The sequence below is a fragment of the Diadema antillarum genome, unplaced genomic scaffold, assembly GCF_040938485.1.
Source record: "Diadema antillarum isolate AM-2024a unplaced genomic scaffold, OU_Dant_1.0 seq00001522_RagTag, whole genome shotgun sequence".
Lineage (NCBI taxonomy): Eukaryota > Metazoa > Echinodermata > Echinoidea > Diadematoida > Diadematidae > Diadema > Diadema antillarum.
This window is the reverse complement of record NW_027272254.1, coordinates 327776-347617: the sequence shown is the minus strand read 5'-3', so window position 1 is coordinate 347617 and position 19842 is coordinate 327776. Positions and strand designations below refer to the sequence as shown.

Sequence of the window (19842 nt, the reverse complement as noted above, 5' to 3'; positions counted from 1 at the left end):
AAGGTGAACTTGTCCTTTAACTATTTCATTAATTTTCTTTTCCGATTTTTTTTTCTCAACTGTGATGTTGGGTGTGACATCATGACAATCCTCAAATGACAAGGTGGTAGATTTCAAAGTGACAATTTCCTTTCCTTTATTTTCTTCTCAATCTACATTAATCTTATCAATTTATATTACAGAGGACTTGCTATACAACATACTGCAATGGGTGAGAGGATTTATAGTATAGCTTTATGTAAACATTATCAACAAGGATAGAAATAAGGTACATGCAACACCAAGCTAAACTTGAATAAAGTCATACCCCTTTTGGAAATGCAGAGTGCACAATTGAAGTGTCTTTAAGCTGGAGTCCACTGTGCAATATCACTACCTTAAAGGGGACCTCCGGATGATTTTCAGACTTTTACATTTGAACAACTATAAATTGGTTAAACTACGTACAGAGTTTCAGAATTGAAAGTCATTGGGATGAGGAATGAGGATGTTTTCAAAATTTATAACAAATTGCAATGAACAAGGATGATGACATGGCAGCCTCACCATAAGAATGTATGAGTTGGGGCTCAAGGAAGCAGAACAAAAGAAGAAGGCATGCATAGATTTTTCACAGGTGAACTTGTTGAGCAAGTGGTATGTAATGGAATTACACTGCTACATTTCTGAAATATATGAGGCTCTGATGTCATCAACACTGTTCAGTGTAATTTGTTTAAGATTTTAAATTCATTGGTTTCTCTGCTCAAGGACCACAATAAATTCCACGAATCTAGACACGGAGCTGTCGATTTATGTACTGCATGATGTGAAATTATGAAAATCGTCCGGAATGCCCCTTTAACAGATGTGCCCAAGACATCTGAATTGGCAACCAGTGCTGTTTCACTACTAGTCTAACATTACAGTCACAGTCACTCTCTTTAATACCTAGGAATGATATTGATTAAAACAAACAAACAAATAAAGAAACTGTGAAGCTGCTTTCTATCTGAAACAAGTAGGAGTACCTAGGACAAAGTGAGAAAATAGGATATCATTTAAGGTAAAATATATCTACAACTTGGTAACTGTGATGACTGCTAGTAGCCTTGAAGTCCATTGTATACTGTTTGCGAGGACTCCTGGTTTAGTAATGTCTGCAGACCTGGAGAAAAAAATAGTAGGGAGATGGCATGTGAAAGAATTTCTAGTTTAGTAAACCATAAAAAACATAACACAGGAAAAGTCTGTATCTGAAAATAATAATAATAATATTATCTTTTATTTATTTATTTATTTTATTTTATTTTATTTTATTTTTTTTTAAATTTTTTGTAATGGATAATGTGAGGAACACGACTGTGCCTATTTCCACTGTGTTCCAAGAGTTTGGGCACCATTTTTTGGATTTGAACACAAATATCACACACACACACACACAAAACAAATCCTATTTCAGTTGACATAGAGCCTTAAACATGTTTCCTTCCATGATCTCTTCGTTTTTTTTTCATACGTGTCTGAGGTTAGTAAAACATTTATTATCCTCTTCGTTTGATTTTACTCCAGCCATCTTATACCTGAAGCAGAAATGCACTAGAGGATGTCTGCAGACCAATTAGTGATGCTGCTAAAATGAACAAAAGTGGAGCAGATCTACCACAGAGCATAGGACGGGTAAATCGTCTACTACGATGCAAACCACACAAGTAAAAGCATACTATCAATAGATATGAAATATCTTTCTCTCGAGTGTTTGATACTGAGCTCTGACACATGACAATGAAGCTCAATCGTTTTAATATACCAGCAGTTTCTTTTTTTGTTTTCCCAATAAACAGAGTACATTCCACTTACTTTCTCTTTGTTCTTCTGTAAGCTCTCCCTTTGGGAAAGAGACATCAAACGTGACTATTAATGTTCCCTTGACGTTGTTGTTTTCATAGTTTGGCATTCCTTCACCCTTTTTCCTCATCTTAGCTCCAGGCCATGTGACCTTTTCTCGGACTACTTTCACCTGGATGAAAGGGAGAGAGAAATTGTACAAATACAAATACAAAATTATGATGTAAGCAATCTGGGATGGGTACCATTAACTGTACAATTATCTTGTGATATGGAAATGAAGAAATCAATGAATGAGATATGCAGCTTAATATGAACAAAATTTAGGAATATACAGTGTACTTCAGGTGTTGTTTTGTACTATTACCACATAGCAGAAATGAAAGTGACCATCAGTACAAAAGCATAGCTGGTATTCTAAAAACAAAAGAGTGTTGTAAGCCTTGCCTGAAGGTTACTGCTTTGTTCAAGAAAACCAATAATAAACTAAAAACTCATTTTGAAGCACTTCAGAACATTCAAAGAACACCTGCTACAGACAGAAACAACCAAATTCTATGTTTGTGTGTGTGCTGGTATATGTGTTTGCTTGTTTGTTTGTTTGTTTGTGTGTGTGTGTGTGTATGCATAATCTATATATTACACAGAAATAGACAGACAGACAGACATACAGACAGAAACATTGAGAACTAGAACTTACTTTATGGCCGTCTAAATGCTTGATTTCCATTTCGAACCCTGTGAGGGCGTCGATTAATGATATCGTGACGTTGGTGTACAAGTCGTCACCTCTTCTCTCAAAGAGTGGATGCCTGTGAGGAAGGGAAGAGCATACAACCAGGTAACAGCATGAAGTACTCACAGGGGATGAGCAATTCCAGATTTATCAGCTGACAAAATCCACTAAACACTGCTGCTGATATACAAAATATTCTCCAAAGTGTCCAACCAGGAAGGTGTTATAGATATGGAAAAGGAGCTATTGGTCTCCCTTGAAGTCATGCTTGGCACTGTCGGGAAGTTAGAGGGTGTGTACAGTTCTGGTTGAGGTGAGGATTTAGCTTACACCGTTTTGCGAGATATTCAGATACCACTCTATGAGATGCCAAAGAGCATGCAATTCTAAGGGGTATCAAAAGTTTATTTGATGAAAATCGGTTTTGAATTGGCTGAGATATTCAAAAACGAGGTGAAACAAAGAGATCCTAATAAAAGGTGTGGCCTGTTGCCTTTTATTATCATCACTTTTTTTTGGATATCTCAGCCATTTGAAAACCAATTTTCATCAAATAAAAGTTGAATCCTTTTTAAAATTACACGCTCTTTCATATTTCAATAGAGGTTTCTCATTATCTCACTTAGGAATGTTCAAAACATGAATCCCCACCTCAACCAGTATTGTACAGTCCCTTTAACTCGTTGAGGACGAGTCCTGGGTATATTCGGGCAGGTGTCTATGGGAAATGCGTGTTGTAGCAAAATTAGTCCGTCCTCAGTGGGTTAAATGTGCTTAACTATAGGTTGGCCAGGTGCTTTGACTAAAGAGCACGTCAGTAGTCAGGTCTAGCACTCTCACAGCTAAAAAGACTGCCCCCTGCTGCACTTTGCTCTCTCTTTCAATGTACTGGCAACAATGAATGTGTGTGCTTTGAATTGGAGCAGTAAATTTAAATGCAATATGAACTTTACACTTATAACAGCAAAAAATAGAAACACAAGCTTGAACAAGGCTCCAACGGAGTACTTAATTTGAAATATCAAACATGCGAGATTAAAAGAAAGGAAAATAACATGCGCTACTGTGTATAAGAGGACCTCATTTTCTTTTCATTTCATTTCGATTTGCACATTACAAAAGAGAACAGAAATACCATGTTTATTACTTTGAACTCCTTGAATGCCACTCAATTTATGACAACTCCCTGGCCCAACCCACAGATGGGCGGCCATGATCAGGCAAAACTACGTACATGTATCTCATTTGAAGCGATTTTGAGATATTCACGTTTAAATTTTAAAGGCCTGCCGTTTTACATAGAGTGATTTACGTAACTTGGAATTGTGTTCTATAACGAAAAGAAAACTTTTATGTTTTATCTAACTGAAAATACATGCTCATTGCCACATATTTAGAGAAATTTTAGATTTTTTTAAAAGATATGTACTTCTGCTTGATCATGAGAATCCCATAGATTGTGTACAAATACGACATATGCGTACAGATCGGAACTTGAGATACGTAGTTCTGCCAGCCACTCAAGCTGCCTCAATGAAAGAGTACAATCAGGCAAAACCACGTAACTATAGCAGTTACCTGCTACGTATCTCAAGTTACGTAGTTCTGCCAGCTCAATGACATCATTTTTACCCCAAAACCTTAAAATTTGAGAATCTTATTTTAAAAATTACAGATTTATGATATATTTTAACATACTAAGCATGATGTTACGTATAAAAAACTCACCAAGCCAAAAAACAAAAAATGTCCAAAAATCGAGATACGTAGTTCTACCAAATCACGGCTGTAGAGCGACATCATTGTGGTCATAATCACACAAAGATTCCTGGCACAGCCAAAAGTTTACTCTGATGTCTGACTTCACGAGGGACTATATCAGCTTTCACAAATATAAGCACGATGGGTGGAGTTGTCAGTAATAATTCATCTACCAGACGGACTGCCCATGTGACTCTTCATGAAGCCTTATAATACCTAGGAGAATGGTAGATGAAACAACTTGGCATTCACAGAAGCCTGCTATTCCACCAAGGATACTGGTAAAAATACAAAATAAATACTTTCAACAGTGAAAGACTCTCTTGTTACAGCCACATGAGGGCTCAATACCACTTTCCCAGTTTCTTAAACATATTTTGATGACAAGTTTTTGATACATTCATTTAGACTGCTGTTATTCAAATTTCACTAGATTTGGTGTTACGTTTTGCCAGTAAATGTCAAGAAATGTTTGAAAACGTCAAAGCTGAAAGCTTTGACAATTTATAAACCAGTAACTCATAAACCAGTACCAGGTATCTCACAAATGCGGCAGCGGTTTAGATACATCGAGTAAAAGACAACAAATGAGACTGAGCTATACTCACTTTAATGTGATGATTTTAAATCTGAGATCTCCAGGCTCACCATCTATATGAGGTTCTCCTGTTCAAACAAAAAGAGCACGAAATAATGAGTATGAGGAATATGCAATGAAAGGAAACATATTCACACAAATATTGCGCTCAGCATCAGCACTGTGGACATGTTTTCAAGACCACAAACAAACAAACATCACTTATCATTCTTTATCTAAGTGGATGTAATGGTAATTCTTTTTTTTTTCAATGTGTCTCATTGATACCATTTACTGACTGATACAGATGCACTTAGCGTCAATCAGTTGTTGCTAGGTAGTACAAGGATTTGGCATGCTTTGTGGTTGTTAAGGCAATCTTTTGTGAATGATTTAAGTGCAAAATCTGAATGCATTACAGAAATAAGACAATTTGTTTACTTTCTACACACAGCTGTAGTTCACCATCTGCAGGTTCACAACCAATACTGTCACAGATATATGTACCAGTAACCACATGCAATTATAGATTTGACCGTAATTAGATACAATTATAGTTTTAATACCTAAAAAGGAGTGTATGTGTGGGATAAAACTTATGATTAAAAAAAAGATACGAAGTAGATGATTAACTTTCCATCATCAACACAGCTGTCACTGACACTAAACACAGAATAATTCATTTGGCCTCAAAACAGATTTACTTTGTAATTCAGAGCTTGCTATCTACGATGGCAAGGCAAGTGCATTTGCTGACGAAGTAAGATATTTATTATTGCGACTGGATACAGCTGCTGGAAATGTTGCTACTTGGGATATGTGCATAATACCAAACAAGGACAAAAATCTATGTAACCATGGAAACTAAGCAAGGTAGAAAACCATGCAGACATCTAAGAGGCAATGACATGAACTGCATGGAATGCCTTCATCCTTCCATTCAAGGACCACCTCCATACAGGATTTCATCATTAGATACTAGTTATCAAAATTGTTGTCATTACCATGGCAACAGCCAACTTGGAATGACTGAATGTGTTCAAAACTTAAATGTGTCACAGACTATCCTGAAAACTGAACTTGAGAACTGACTGAAAGATACAAAAAAAAAAAAAAAGAAATCTTGAATTATTCCTCATTATCTACAACATTTCTCCAGCATTTGCTTTGATAGCTTTATAGACATTGCTGCATTATGGAAAACCTGTAGGACTAAACATTCCTGTTCTATTCATGCCTGTAAGAAGTATATGCTCTAATGTACATTGTATGTACTGACCTTTGGCACAATCATTGATTTAATTGATATGTTGAAATGACCAGAATATAAAAGATCACTGTGGCAGTGCACACTGAATTCTTGTTTTGTTTTGTTTTGTTTTGTTTGTTTGTTTGTTTGTTTGTTTTTTATTAAATCTGGAATTAATTGTGCCACTGTTAGTGGGAATAGAAAAAATATATGTGACTTTAACAGGTCTGGGATAAAAATGTTTTTATGGCTCCATAGAACATTTTCGGTTTACATTGCAGGTATCTTCAGATTGTTTTGAAACAAAAGGTGAAAATACTGCAATAATTTGTAAAGGTCCAAAATGAATTGAGGGTAAGATACCCCTCTATATCTCCATGGACATTTGCAACGAGAGTAAGATGTATTTCATAACTGTCAGGTGAGGAAAGGGTGAAAAAGATGTCATAATTTTTGTAGGGTAGATACTTCAGCTCAGTGGCACCCCTGGTAAATTTTCAATCTGAATGAGAGGCAGTGAGCAATTGCCTGAGAAATAGAAATTGAAACACAGCTGTGCATTTTTTCTACTTATTCTTCTTTCTTTCTTTTGGGGAAGGACATACTGTTGCTCAGACTTACCTTCTGCTACAAAGGGATACTCCTGGCCATCATGCATGCCTGGTTCGATTTCAACCTCTAGCAGCTTTTCCTCATTGACAAAGCTGAAAATCAAACGCAGTGACTTTCTGTGAGTTTAAAAACACTAGCATCCTCTGCAGGGCCTCAACATTTCAATTCAATAATTTCAAACTTTATAATAACAAAATTTTTAGGTATAGCTTATTTGACACAAATTGCATCAAAGTCAGTTTGGCAGCAACAAATAATACCTCTTAAAAAAGTTCTCTCACTTTCGTCTAGTTCAACGTGTACCTTTCAATTTCTTTGCAATTGATGCCTAAAAATATTGTGTGTACGAATATCCATTTGCTTTATTATCTAAATGTTGTGGTATGCTGTCTAGAATTATCTTCTTTCACTACAAACAACAGCCAAAAATAACATTATACATCGTTTTTGAGTGGTCTGCTTACTAGGGACATAAAATGACCTTTACGGCAGAGCACATTTTAGGAAAATCAAACAAGAAAATATTTAAAAGTTTTACTTTCTTTCTACATGTTATGAGAAAGAGAGCACTACATAACATATATGGAAGTAAAGTGTAGAAAACACACAAATAATCAAAATGGATGAACTCTCTCATTGAACATATTAATATAAATATGATAGAAATGATTTAACATCATACAAGGTTAAATGAGATTTCACACTAGCCAGGGAGAAGAGTTGTGGAGGGCACATTGGTACTTACGACACGTTGGGACAGTCGTCGCAGACCTCTCGCTGTGTCATCTGGAATCGACCGGGCCCGAGCTGGACGGTCTGCATCTCTTGTCGACAGTTGCATTTCCTCTTTCCAGGCGCTTCTCTGGCCACTGGCTTGTAACGTACAACCTGGGAGGGTGAGGGGAAGGGGGTGGGAGGGGGGCAAAGTTGAACAAAGTTGAGTTTTGAATGAACCACCCTACAAATTTGATCCTTTCAAATTCATGATAGCACCAGAACATCATGAGAACAAAACTGAGATGAGGAAACTGAGATGGAGTGTACTCTGCTTTTACTTTCTACGGCGATTCCTCATTGCTCTGAAAACATTTCTGTTGAATATGACTATTCTCAATATGAAAGGTAAAAACATCTTTTTAACTGCCACACCAAAAACTTCTTAACTTTCTAATTACATGAACAATATTACATCATCAAGGTGAATGAATTTGTTAACTAAGGACCTGTTGCATAAAAAGTTACCTTTGCTGTTAAACATAAACCAAACTCTAGTCCTGAATACTTCTTTCTGATTGGCAGAAAGCGAGTTATGGTTGATCTTAATAGTTCGATATCAACCATAACTTTTTATGCACAGACCACAGATCAGATGAGTCCTTGTTTGACAGTTACTCAGGCTACAATACATCATGTCTATATCAGTGGCGGATCCAGAGGGGGGCGCAACCGGCGCACACCCCCCCCCTTTATTTTTCGTGAAAAACAAAAGAAATAAAAAGAAAAAATATGAAATGAAACCCGGAAGTGCCACCAGAAATATTAGTCACGCCCCCCCCTTTACAGAAGTCCTGGATCCGCCCCTGTATATCAATAACAGTCTGCCTGAAGTATTGATTTTAAATATGTATGGACTTGAATCTTGCACCATTACCCAAGAATCAATACAGTAACATTTTGAATCAATACAGTAACATGTTGAAGCAATACCGGTAATTCATAGTTTGAAATGTGTAACCACGAAACCAGCCCTTCCAAGCAATGTTTATTACAAAAAGCTGGTGAACTACATCTATACAGGATGTGTGTGTGTAATAACGATATATAGCCAAACCTCCACAAAGTTGCCGGTGTAGAGTTCTTCAAGGGTGACATCAAGGTCAATTGTGATGTCATCGCCTCTAGGGATGTCATGATTTCTCTGGTGGCCCTGACCACCGAAGGCAAAGTGAAAGTCTCCGAAGAAGCTAGGGATGAAAATGGAGAAATTAATGAATATTGAGCTTTGCTTTTACCGTGAATGGTCTATTCTAAAGGAAAAATCCATCCTTAACATTAGTTTTTGTTTAGATAGAAGTGGAGAAATTACAAGAACAGGAATGTGAAAGTTTGAGTAAATTCTGATGAAAACTGAGAGAGTGATTTTTTTTTCTTCTCTTTAGTTATGATCAAACACAAACTGGTATTTCTGTGATATCACACCTGAGCCCACCTTCTATTTGCTCTGTACTATAAGACAAGAAAGTTTCATTTTCCCATCTGAGTAAATTACATCATTCACACAACCTAATACAATCATTATAAATATTTAATTTTATACGAGCACTGCATGGAAAGTTACATAATAAATTGAATATTCCCTCATTATTAATCTAATTTCTAAAAAAAAAGTTTTATTGAATTTCATGCAAAGGGCAAATGGAAAGTGAGCTCACAATATTACTTCACAAAGTTGCCAATTTGTGCTTGATTGATCAAAACTATTAAAAAAAATCAAAACATTCTTACAACTTTTTTTCATCAGAATTTGTGCAAACTTTCACTGTGCAGTTCCTCTCATCTTTTTTTTTTTCACTTCTATCCACACTAACTCATTTTCAGGGTGGATTTCCCCTATAACTGACGCTGAATAGTGAATTGATTATTATCTTTGAATACATAGTTTCTTACATGTAAAAAATTATTCAAAGATAATAATCAATGAGTATCAAAGACATTTAAAGGATGGTGATTATATCTGAATCATCCATATTTTCAAATGTATTTCAAAGAAAATGATTCTGTGAGAATAATAATAATAATAAAAAAAAATCTTCACAGAGCATACAAAAGCATAAACATTTTGTCAGGATCTTTACATTGTATGCAATACCGAGGTACATGTCATTTCTGTTATGAAAAGTGCATTTTACTCTATGCAAAAATTGTTACCAAAGACTGACTATTGCCCTAGTTAAAAGCATTTGCATGGTTGGAATTCTATCGATGTACAGCCAATGCACAAAAATTATCATTCTTATGATCACATTTCAGTAACTGCCTACCCTTTCAAACAATGTTGTAGTGTAGCAATTATAAATCCTGTTCACATGAATATTGTCAGAATACCATGTTTAACCTCTTGAAAGGATTATACAAGATCTTAATCTGTTACCACCTTTTATTAGGATGACACCTCAAACAAAGTTACACATGTAGGTATTTCCCATTTTAGTTTAAATTTCACTGTTTAACCTGATTACATACAACGTATCCAACAGTGGCCGAACTTTGTAGGTCTACATCAATTTTGATAGGTCTGCTATCAGTTTTCAAACATTTCCTTGAACCTTGTGAGTTCAACTCCTGTTTGAACATCTGCATAAAAAATGCAAACATGAAATTGGCACTTGATCAATATGATAACATATGTAACCAGCACATGCTGTCCATACCTCCAGAATGTTTACCATTCAAGTTTGGGGAATTACAAAAAAAAAAGAAAAGAAAAAAGAAACAACCTACCATCAACTAGAAGTTACAGGAAACCAAAGCCCAAATATAAATGTGGATTGACAGAAAGCAGCAGTATAAGTAGAACGTGTACATCAGTGATCATCTGAGGAAATTTGGACAATCCGTTCAAAAGTTAAATTAATTTTTGAAATGTCTGTGTCACCATCACTGAATGAGAAGACAATTGTTCTTCAGCTTGTGGTGTCACATGTGTAGAACGATAAAGAAAATATAAAGAAAATTCAACATATTTTCACTTTTCGAGCATAATAAAGAGCACTTGACTTACCTCATCAGAAAGGAGGAATGATATTACCCTCATCATATCATGTCAGTAAAAAGTCAATGGAATGTGTTCTTTTCATGAAAAAAAAAAGAAGAATTCTCCTTATATTTGTTTCATACTGTTGTCCATAATGACATCACAAAGTGTAGTGTACATAATCTCCTTATCCAACAATGATGGCATCCAAACTTTAAAAACCCATAACTTTTGAATGGATTGTGAAATTTTCCTCAAACTTTCACCGACGCATTCTGCTAACATTGCTGCTTTCACTCAATCCATATTTTGGGTTTTGGTTTCTCTGGTCTATCATGACACTCACCTTGAGAAAGGGTCCCCGTGACCCCCGTGACCCATGTCCTTCAGACCTTCCTCTCCTCTTGCATCATATGTTCTCCTCTTGTCTTCATCTGACAGAACCTGTCCAGGGGAAAGACAAAGAGAAAGTCTCTTAGATGATCTCTTTGTTTGTTTGTCTATTTGTTTGTTTGTATTTCTTATGTGTGTGGTTTTTTTTAACGAATAGTGAGGTAAAACCCCATGCCTGAACAAAGCATCTACAGCGTACATGACAGGAATGATCCCCATTAGCAAAATGTACAGAGCTCTGTGAATAAAGATACAAAATGTACAGGAATGTATGTTAATTTCATGCATAGTTTCTTGATTAGGTCACATACATGAAGCTCCTTTAAACTTCCCCACCTTCTAATATGATTTTATATATTGTTTACAAACAGACAATTCACATGCATAATTATGCACTACAATTGTATATAACATGCACTCACATCAGTCTGCACATGTGTACACACACACACACACACACACACACACACACACAAAGTGACTAAAGGATATGATTATAATTTCATGCCCATCTTTCTTGACTACAATATTCATCTCTTTTAGTTTTACAGATGTCCAGCGTGTAAGTGTATATTATTTCCCACCTCCATACATAACTGCATACATGTACATCTAAATTGTTTACAAACCAACCTGTCTAACCATGCCTTTGTCAACTAAAATTTCAGAAAGTGGGTCATGGATCAATATGACTCCTCAGGAACACAAGGAGCCTCATCTCATTAAAATTTAGAAATATTTGCACCAAGAAAGTCATGTTTATTTCCCAGTAGATTTGAGACCTTCTGTGACTTCTTGGTAGTGATTGATGCTAAAGATATTAAGCTGACATTAAGCACATTTCACAACAAAAATATAACAAAATTATTGGAGTTAAATCATAGCACTATGCAACTAGCTATCTGTCTATATATGTACATGGAAGTACATTTGTACATTGTGTAGATCATCTCCTCTGATCTCTTCTCCTGCAAAAATAATCTTCCACTTTTTCCCTCAGCTACAGTATTTCCTGGTGCTGTGTTGATACCATACACGTGTATGTACAAATAGATAAGAACTTGACATTAGTATAATATATACACACACACATGCCAACACACACATTATTTTTGGTACTATGAAACACACCGATACAATCTGTCTCGACTCACATGAATACACATGTGCTAATGAATGCCAGTACAGTGTACTGGGAATAAGGACAACTGGTCATGAATAATGCATTCACAAAAGCCAATGAGATTTAGCCCTGTGCTACTGAATAATTCATCAGGTTTAGCTCCTGACCTCTGACCAATCACAATCCAACACATGTGCCAAATCTTCCTACACGCCTACCAGCTGTTTGTTGTGAATGAGAGTTGGACCTGTGTGTGTGTGTGTGTGTGTGTGTGTGTGTGGTGATTGGCACCGTGTGACAGCTAAACCAGGGAGGTGGGAAGCCAATACTCAGTACTTACAGTAGTTTTACGGACTATAAAAGAGAGTGGGGAAATTCCAGGGCAAAGTGTGCAATGTACTGCAAATATCATCAAACTATGATTGTCAAGGTATATACTGAAGGCACATTTAGGAGAGTTTCAAAACCCTATTCATTCATAATTTCAGTCTATTCCTTCAGATTTAGTAATCTAATGTGCTTACTCAATATTCAATACAAATGCAGGAATGATTGTTCTTGGTAACTTTTTTTTTATTAGACTTTAATATTCACTGTCCAGTATTCAGTCTAGTTCATGTAACCTCTACTATACATTTTGTACAATGCCATGAAACTATCTTCTTCATTTTAAAAAATAGAATTTAGCACTGTATCAATAACCATATCATTATCATTATTATCATCATTATCATTAGGCTCTCTTTATCATTACTGTCGATAGATAAACATTACGAATCTCAACACATTGCAAACTCATGAATCTTCAGGAAAGTTTTCTTTACTCAGCTTGGCTTTCCAATTGGTAGTTTGTTAGTCAGACTATTAGAACACAAATTATCAAAATATTGAGGTTGTACAATGATTTGAAATTCAAAGTGACTCTCCACTTTGGTTAGATTTTTGCAAACAGGTCTGACAAGAATTTTTATGAACATCTGAAGACATTTTTTTTTTTTTTTTAACGGAGGTGAGGCAGAATTATTGGCAATTAGAGTCAGTCAATCATTTGCATCATTGCAGCTCAAAGAAACAAGCACTTGAATCTCACTGCAGAATGCAACCAATAAGGGATTGGGACTCGGTGGTGTCAAATTTCAAGGCAAAGTACAGACAGCATGCCTTCCACTTCCTTCAGTAGATGAGTACTGTAGGTCACGAGTAGAGTGAGTGTTGTGATCAAGTGTAAAGGGAATATGACCTATACCTATAGATGCAGACTTGCCGTAATAAATGGACGCACTGACTGCCACACCAAGTCAAATCAAACAAATCGCTATGATTTGCAATTTCATGATTTGATTTTCCAGTTACTGTGATTTCTTCATGTGTTTCCATTACGACCAAAATATTTCATCGATGAGTTTGATTGTAAAAAATGAAACTACAAAATTCATGCAGAACAATGAGGCAAAATCCCCACAGCTCTTGGTACATTGTATGTACATAGCATCAGCAACATACTGTATGTACATTGTACCTGCATTTTCATTCATTAAAAGATCATCTACATACAAAAGTTACTTTGTATATATTGGGTATATAGAATGCCTCATACTGTATCTAATCCCCTGCCTTCACCTCCCAACAAAATTACATCATTAACAAGTACAGAGCACTTCAAAAGAATAACAAGACACTTTGTTCAAGTGAGCAGTGTAAAGTTCTCTTGATTGGGATCATTGGACTCATATCCTCCTGCTTTTCAAGGTTCAATACATATATATGTACAAAAAGATGACTGCATCACCAGTATGTCTATTGTGAAGTGTAAAACAATCTTATCTTTGGAAAACATCATCCTTTCTTATGTAAGCAAAATATGTAAAACACACACACACACACACACACACACACACACACATAAACGGTTTAGATTAGCATTACAGCATCACATGCAGTACTTAGTAACTATCAAGTCATTTTCAGTTTGTTTCCCAAACATTTCACTCTTTTTTTTTTAATTTGAAAAGAAAAAAATTGCTTTGTTGGTTGTCATCCAGTATCCTACTTTTGTTGTTGCTGTTGTTATACTAATGATGCACAGGATAGAGTGTGTTAGTGAAGGTGCGGCGCGCTCGAGAGTATTGACAATGGTGCGACATGCACGAGGCGCAGCCGAGTGCATGTTTGCAACCGTTGTCAATACTCGAGAGTGAGCCGCACCTTCACTAACGCCACGAAATAATCCTGTGCATCATTAGTTTTATAAAATGGGTCGAAAACTAACAGCATTATTCACGTACCTTTGTGGGTCAATACCAGTCAGCTACATGTAGCACTCGCTCAAAAGTCAAGATGTCCGAAGATGTTCGTCCCAAACATTTACGCACTCGGAAATCCCGCACACTCACCTAGTACTGTACGTACGTATAAGAGTATACGTACGCCACGTACTGTTATGCACAAGAAAGGCCGCCGGCTGTTGTGGCAGCCCGCGGCCCGAACTAGAAGTTGTTTACAGGATTGACAGCGCGTATAGTAGCGCGTGACGCACTTGTAACAACTGATTGAGTGCGCACTGCTAGTGTAAAACATTGTGACGTACGTCAGGCCAGGGAGGTGGAAGAGAGACTCTTCTTAGTGCTTACCTGAAGAAAATAATGCACGCACACGTGACTCATTTCAGCGCTTCCAATTGGCTACATTCTTGAACCCATTTTATAAATTGTGATAACTTTTGATGCAAATGTGAGCCAATACATGGTAGTCTTGCTCAAACACATTTGTATATGACTGCATGACATTTATCACAGTTCAGAGGTAAATTGTACTTTATACCATAAAATACCACCCATGCACTTAACACAGGAGTAAAGTCTCATTGTAATTTTGCAAGACTTCTCAGAGAGCTCTGCACGATTTCAATAGAACTCTAATAATTATCTACCTGCTTTGAAAGAGCAAGACAAGTTACATCTAATCAGAAGTCCATTTCATGCAGATGTTTGTAATTGATGAAAGGTGGAGAAATAGAAGTTACCAAGGCAACCACTCAAGTATCCATGTCTGATTGGATGTTTTTCTTGGCGATGTAATGGTCACTTCACTTATCGCAACTTATGATTTTCTACCTCTATATGCAACGACCCTAATTCAAATTAAAATCACAAGCCGATTAAGAATTAAAGGTACAATGTATCCCACCTCATATGCTGCACCAAGATCTTGGAACTTTTCGTTAGCCTCAGGGTCATCTGGATTTTTGTCTGGATGATATTGCATGGCGAGTTTCCTGTACGCCTTCTTGATCTGGTTTGTGGACGCATCCCTCGGTACTCCCAAAATCTTATAGAAATCCCTCCTGCAGATCAAGATTGAAACCAGTGAGTTTGTGTGAAAGATCAGATGAGAGAAATAACTTACAAAGTCATCTATGACTACAGTATTTCAACACTCTAACTAGCCATCCATTTACAGTGGGTATGTACAGTTTACCTGTGAAAGGAAAAGTATGCAAGAGTGATTTTTTTGATATCATACAGCACAATGTGCACTGCATCTATGAACTCATTTGAACTGCATAGCACCAGTCAGTACATGCAACAATATCAACAACATCAACAACAACAACAACAACAACAACAACAACAACAACAACAACAACAACAACATGTGTATCAGTCATCATTGTTTAGGTTTTACAACTGAACATGCATCTACAATACATGTAAATAATATGCACAATCCAGATCCAATCCGAACTGGAGAAGAGTTTGTGGGCAACATTGTCACTTCCTCGCTAATCAGATGTCTCCTCTTCTGTCAAAAAGATAAATTAATAAATAAATAAAAAAGAAAAGATAATAAAACCATTAAGATAGTTATAAGTAAATGAATAAATGAAAAATAAGCATGGTTTCAAAATAATGATAATACTACATATACGCTAATATACCAGGTATATCTGAACCAGAAATAATATGGAATAGCTGCAATATTTATAAAATGCATTTGAACAATTCACAATATTCAAAAGAAGAAAACTGATGTAATTTTGGAGGTTTAAAATGCAAAAGTACACATTTGTAGACGCTGGCACTCACCGGCAACAGGTATAAACAGACCAAAGTGCAATGTACATTGTACATTGTAGGGACCTACTTGTATAGTGAACTGAGGGACAAAGTTCAAGGCAAAGCCCGTCTGATTGACAGAATTATTGGTTGTAACCCGTTATGAAGTATGTATCCCGCAGACCAGATATGGGTCATCTATTTACATTCAGCTACAAAGAAGTCAAAGTTTATATCTATTGTAATCATGAAACAACATACTGAAATAAAATATGTCAATGTAATAGTTACTTTGTAAACTTCCATAGAATGGTTTGCCCATGGTACAAAATGTTCATTGTGCCCACATCATCTTCTCCAAGCTACAAACAGAGTGATCACTATATACAATGTACATTAAAGGCGCATAGTCCCGGTGGGTGCGGGGGCGCTGTTGATGATACTGCCGATCACCGCTAGCATTGATACGAAGATTGACAAAGTTGAGCTGTCATCAAGAGTAAAATGCGTAGATGTTGCTTGGTAACGTTCCCTTCCTTGTCTTCTCTGTGCATCACGCAGTCTGTAGTAATGCCAGGGTGCGTGCATATGTGCTTCTTAGTATATGACATCACAAAAGAAGTTTGCAATTTAAAGTTGTCATCCCCCTCAGCGGAATCATGAGCCGAACTGTGATCGGACCAGTGACTACAGAGGATCAGACTTCTTCGGACTCAGGGAAATGGGTCAAAGCATAAGCGCTAAAAGAGGAGTCGATAGCGTAGGTCTCTATTCTAGGAAACTTGCCCCATGCGCCTGCGTACACATTCAACTAAACCACCGGGACCATGTGCCTTTAAAAGAGACAAGGTTAGCTGGTCTCATGAATGTAATGTACATCATGTATTTCAACAATCATTGCTTGATAAGATCGGTTACTACTTCCTACTTACAATAAACATTCATACGCCATAGCTAATATGTCAAATAAACTTAAGCCGCAAAAGCTGTGAGATTTTCTGAAAATCTCACAGCTTCAAAAAATCTCACAGCTTGCGCGCTGTCTGTAAGTGCTGGATGGATGTGTGATGTGAAGTGACGTCGCGTCGCGGGATTCCAGAAAAAGCGCCCAAAGGTTAGCGGACAGCGGAATTGACGAAGAAAGTGAACCCGTCATACCTACAAAGTGATTAGTTTGCTGACAAACTGGAGTACCCACCTACTCTATCAGTGTGGAATAGTAATTTGGAATATATGCACTTGGAAGTTGTAAGATCAGGTTAGTACTGATTTTATTTTTCTCGTTACAAATTTTTGTAAAAAGATGCCAGACTTCAGATTCACGAGGCTGATTTGTGCGCAGAGAGGTGAGAGCCGCAGAAAAAAGCACCAAAAATATATACATGTACGTAGTCGGATCAGGCCGCTAGGTGCGGCAGCCTTGTATTGAGCGAACCCACTGGCGCCCATGATTTGATGGGTCGCTGCGCATCGGTTGATTAAAACTCGATTGTTGTAAAAAAAAACAGACAGAATTTTTTCTTTTCATCATGGATAGTGGACATACATGTACAGCTGTATGTGTGTAACAAAAAATCACCATGTAACGTTGCGACAATTTATATGTCAGATGTGAGATGAATAAAAAGTGAACAAGGAGCTTCATGAGTCTCTGTCCCTGGGGGCGTCATGAGGCTCTCCAGAGGCCTCGTGAGGCGGAGGAGTGCTCATACGGGGTAGCAGGCCTCAGGCCTCATGAACGGGTTTCCCGGACTGATATCACATTTGACTTTTGAGTTGTGGGTTCCACTTATCTTGACAAAAAAGAACTAGATCTAAGTCACCTTTAGTTGGCTTTAGATTTACTTGGAGTTGGTCTCAGACATCTGACTGACTGATCACCTGCTGATCTAGAGTAGAATTTATTGGACCACTCTAAATCTACTGTTTTCAACTTCAGTTCAAGTTCAACATGTCGATGTGGTCCCAACATCTCATGGGCACAGATGATAGACTGGACCCAAGCAAGTGAACTATCTGTGACTATTCCAGTCAGACAGTCTAAATCTTTGATCGTCAACGGTTTTAAATGGGTGACACAAATACTGTATACGCTATAATTTTCGCGTACATAAATTTTCGCGAATTGCCGCTGTCACACATTTTCGCGAGTGGTTAAATTCGCGATTGGGGGACCAGAGAAAATATGAAGTGGTAAAGAAAGTGTGAATTTTCAACTTACTAGCAAATAAGAATGATACTAGTTATACACTGCATGAAAAAAAACTTACCAAACTCTGCGAACTAGTAAGTTAGAATTCAACGTTTTTGAAGTGGTTAAGTCCATCGCGCTAGAATTCTGACGAGTGGTCCCCTCTCTACAGTATTCGTAAGTAGACGTGGACGTGCGTAAACAAGCTTAGCCAGTATGGTCTGTTCGGTAAGCCGTGACATGGTATACTGGTACTGAAATGTTCGTATCATCAAGGCAAGGGATTCATTTTGGAAGGTAATATTTTCGCGTGTTGTTAATTTCGCGAATAGCTCCCGACTCGCGAAATTCGCGAAAATAAAACCCCCGCGAAATATATAGCGTATACAGTAGTGAAATACATTCACTCATGCCAATGGTATTCCAGCCAGGTGAAGCTGGCACTGTCATGCTAGCCGTTAGGGCAATTTGTGGCAGTTAGATCTAGTGCTATTTCAAGATTCAGTATTAACAGTTAGATCTAAACTTTAACCCTACGCTACTTTGGCTTTATATATAATACGCTATGGATTTACGACTCGACTATGATATGAGTAATGACGATTACGAGGCCACACGAATTAGAATGAGTGGGACTGATACGGCGTACTCAACGGGTCTTCTTATTCCCAGATATTCGTTGAAACGTTCCCATGTCCTAAACAGAAATAAAACTCCGCTTACTCACCCTGCTAACACAGTGATGGAAATCTGTAATAACAACAAACATATATTCCACGTATAAATGGCCATCTCGGCAACTGGATATCCTATATACCGGCACTGCAGTGTTGTCCCGAATTACTGTGTAACACATGCAGGATTGATACACAGCTAGTGACACTTGGCGAAAATATCGCTACACACAGCCTAGACACTACGCGATCATGGTCCACCCTTTCCACGAACTCAACGATCATTCGTCGGTTGTGTGGTCCAATACACAGTCAGCGCAGCCGCAGTTGTCTCGGTCACACAGGAATACACAGTCTACGTACACGTTGTATTATTATTTTCTTCAGTTGTTTTGTCAAAATCCAATAAACTGCACGTTATTTGTAGATATCGTCACTCATAGCGACTGGAAGTATTATCATTACATATGTGAATATGATGACGTAGCAAACATAGCAAGTCTTGTTTCGTGTTCACGTTTCCATCGATGTAGAAATATTTTTACACCAGAGATTTAACGAACACATCAGCCAGTTCGACACTCATTCCGAAACATATTACTTCGCCCAATGATATTAACAATACTGTACCTGGGAAAGTCTTCCACAACATGTGATATCAACATTTATTCATTCATTCTCGATTAACGAGACACTGAACAAATATCCTTGTTTCTGCTGAAATGATCGCTGTTGAGCATGATGATAATGGTATCACCACTACTATCCACTCAGATAACATCAAAAATTGATATGAGTTGATATGACAACGTGGAAGTTTATAATAAGAATGTAAAAACTTCGCAATAAATACCATTCAAAGAGTATCATAAGAGCTGCAGATCATTTTT

General features: G+C 37.1%; 1 protein-coding gene across 1 annotated transcript; it reads right to left on the bottom strand.

Moving 5' to 3' along the window:
• Positions 1 to 846: 846 nt before the first annotated feature.
• Positions 847 to 19149, bottom strand: LOC139710341 (dnaJ homolog subfamily B member 11-like). Its single transcript, XM_071622263.1, has 10 exons — positions 19006 to 19149; positions 15219 to 15375; positions 10863 to 10960; positions 8594 to 8726; positions 7508 to 7650; positions 6772 to 6854; positions 4933 to 4990; positions 2528 to 2639; positions 1840 to 1999; positions 847 to 1147 (listed from the first exon to the last, which is right to left on the bottom strand). The coding sequence occupies exons 1-10, from the start codon at positions 19068 to 19070 to the stop codon at positions 1083 to 1085; spliced, it is 1074 nt and encodes a 357-aa protein (XP_071478364.1). The 5' UTR covers positions 19071 to 19149; the 3' UTR covers positions 847 to 1082.
• Positions 19150 to 19842: the final 693 nt, after the last annotated feature.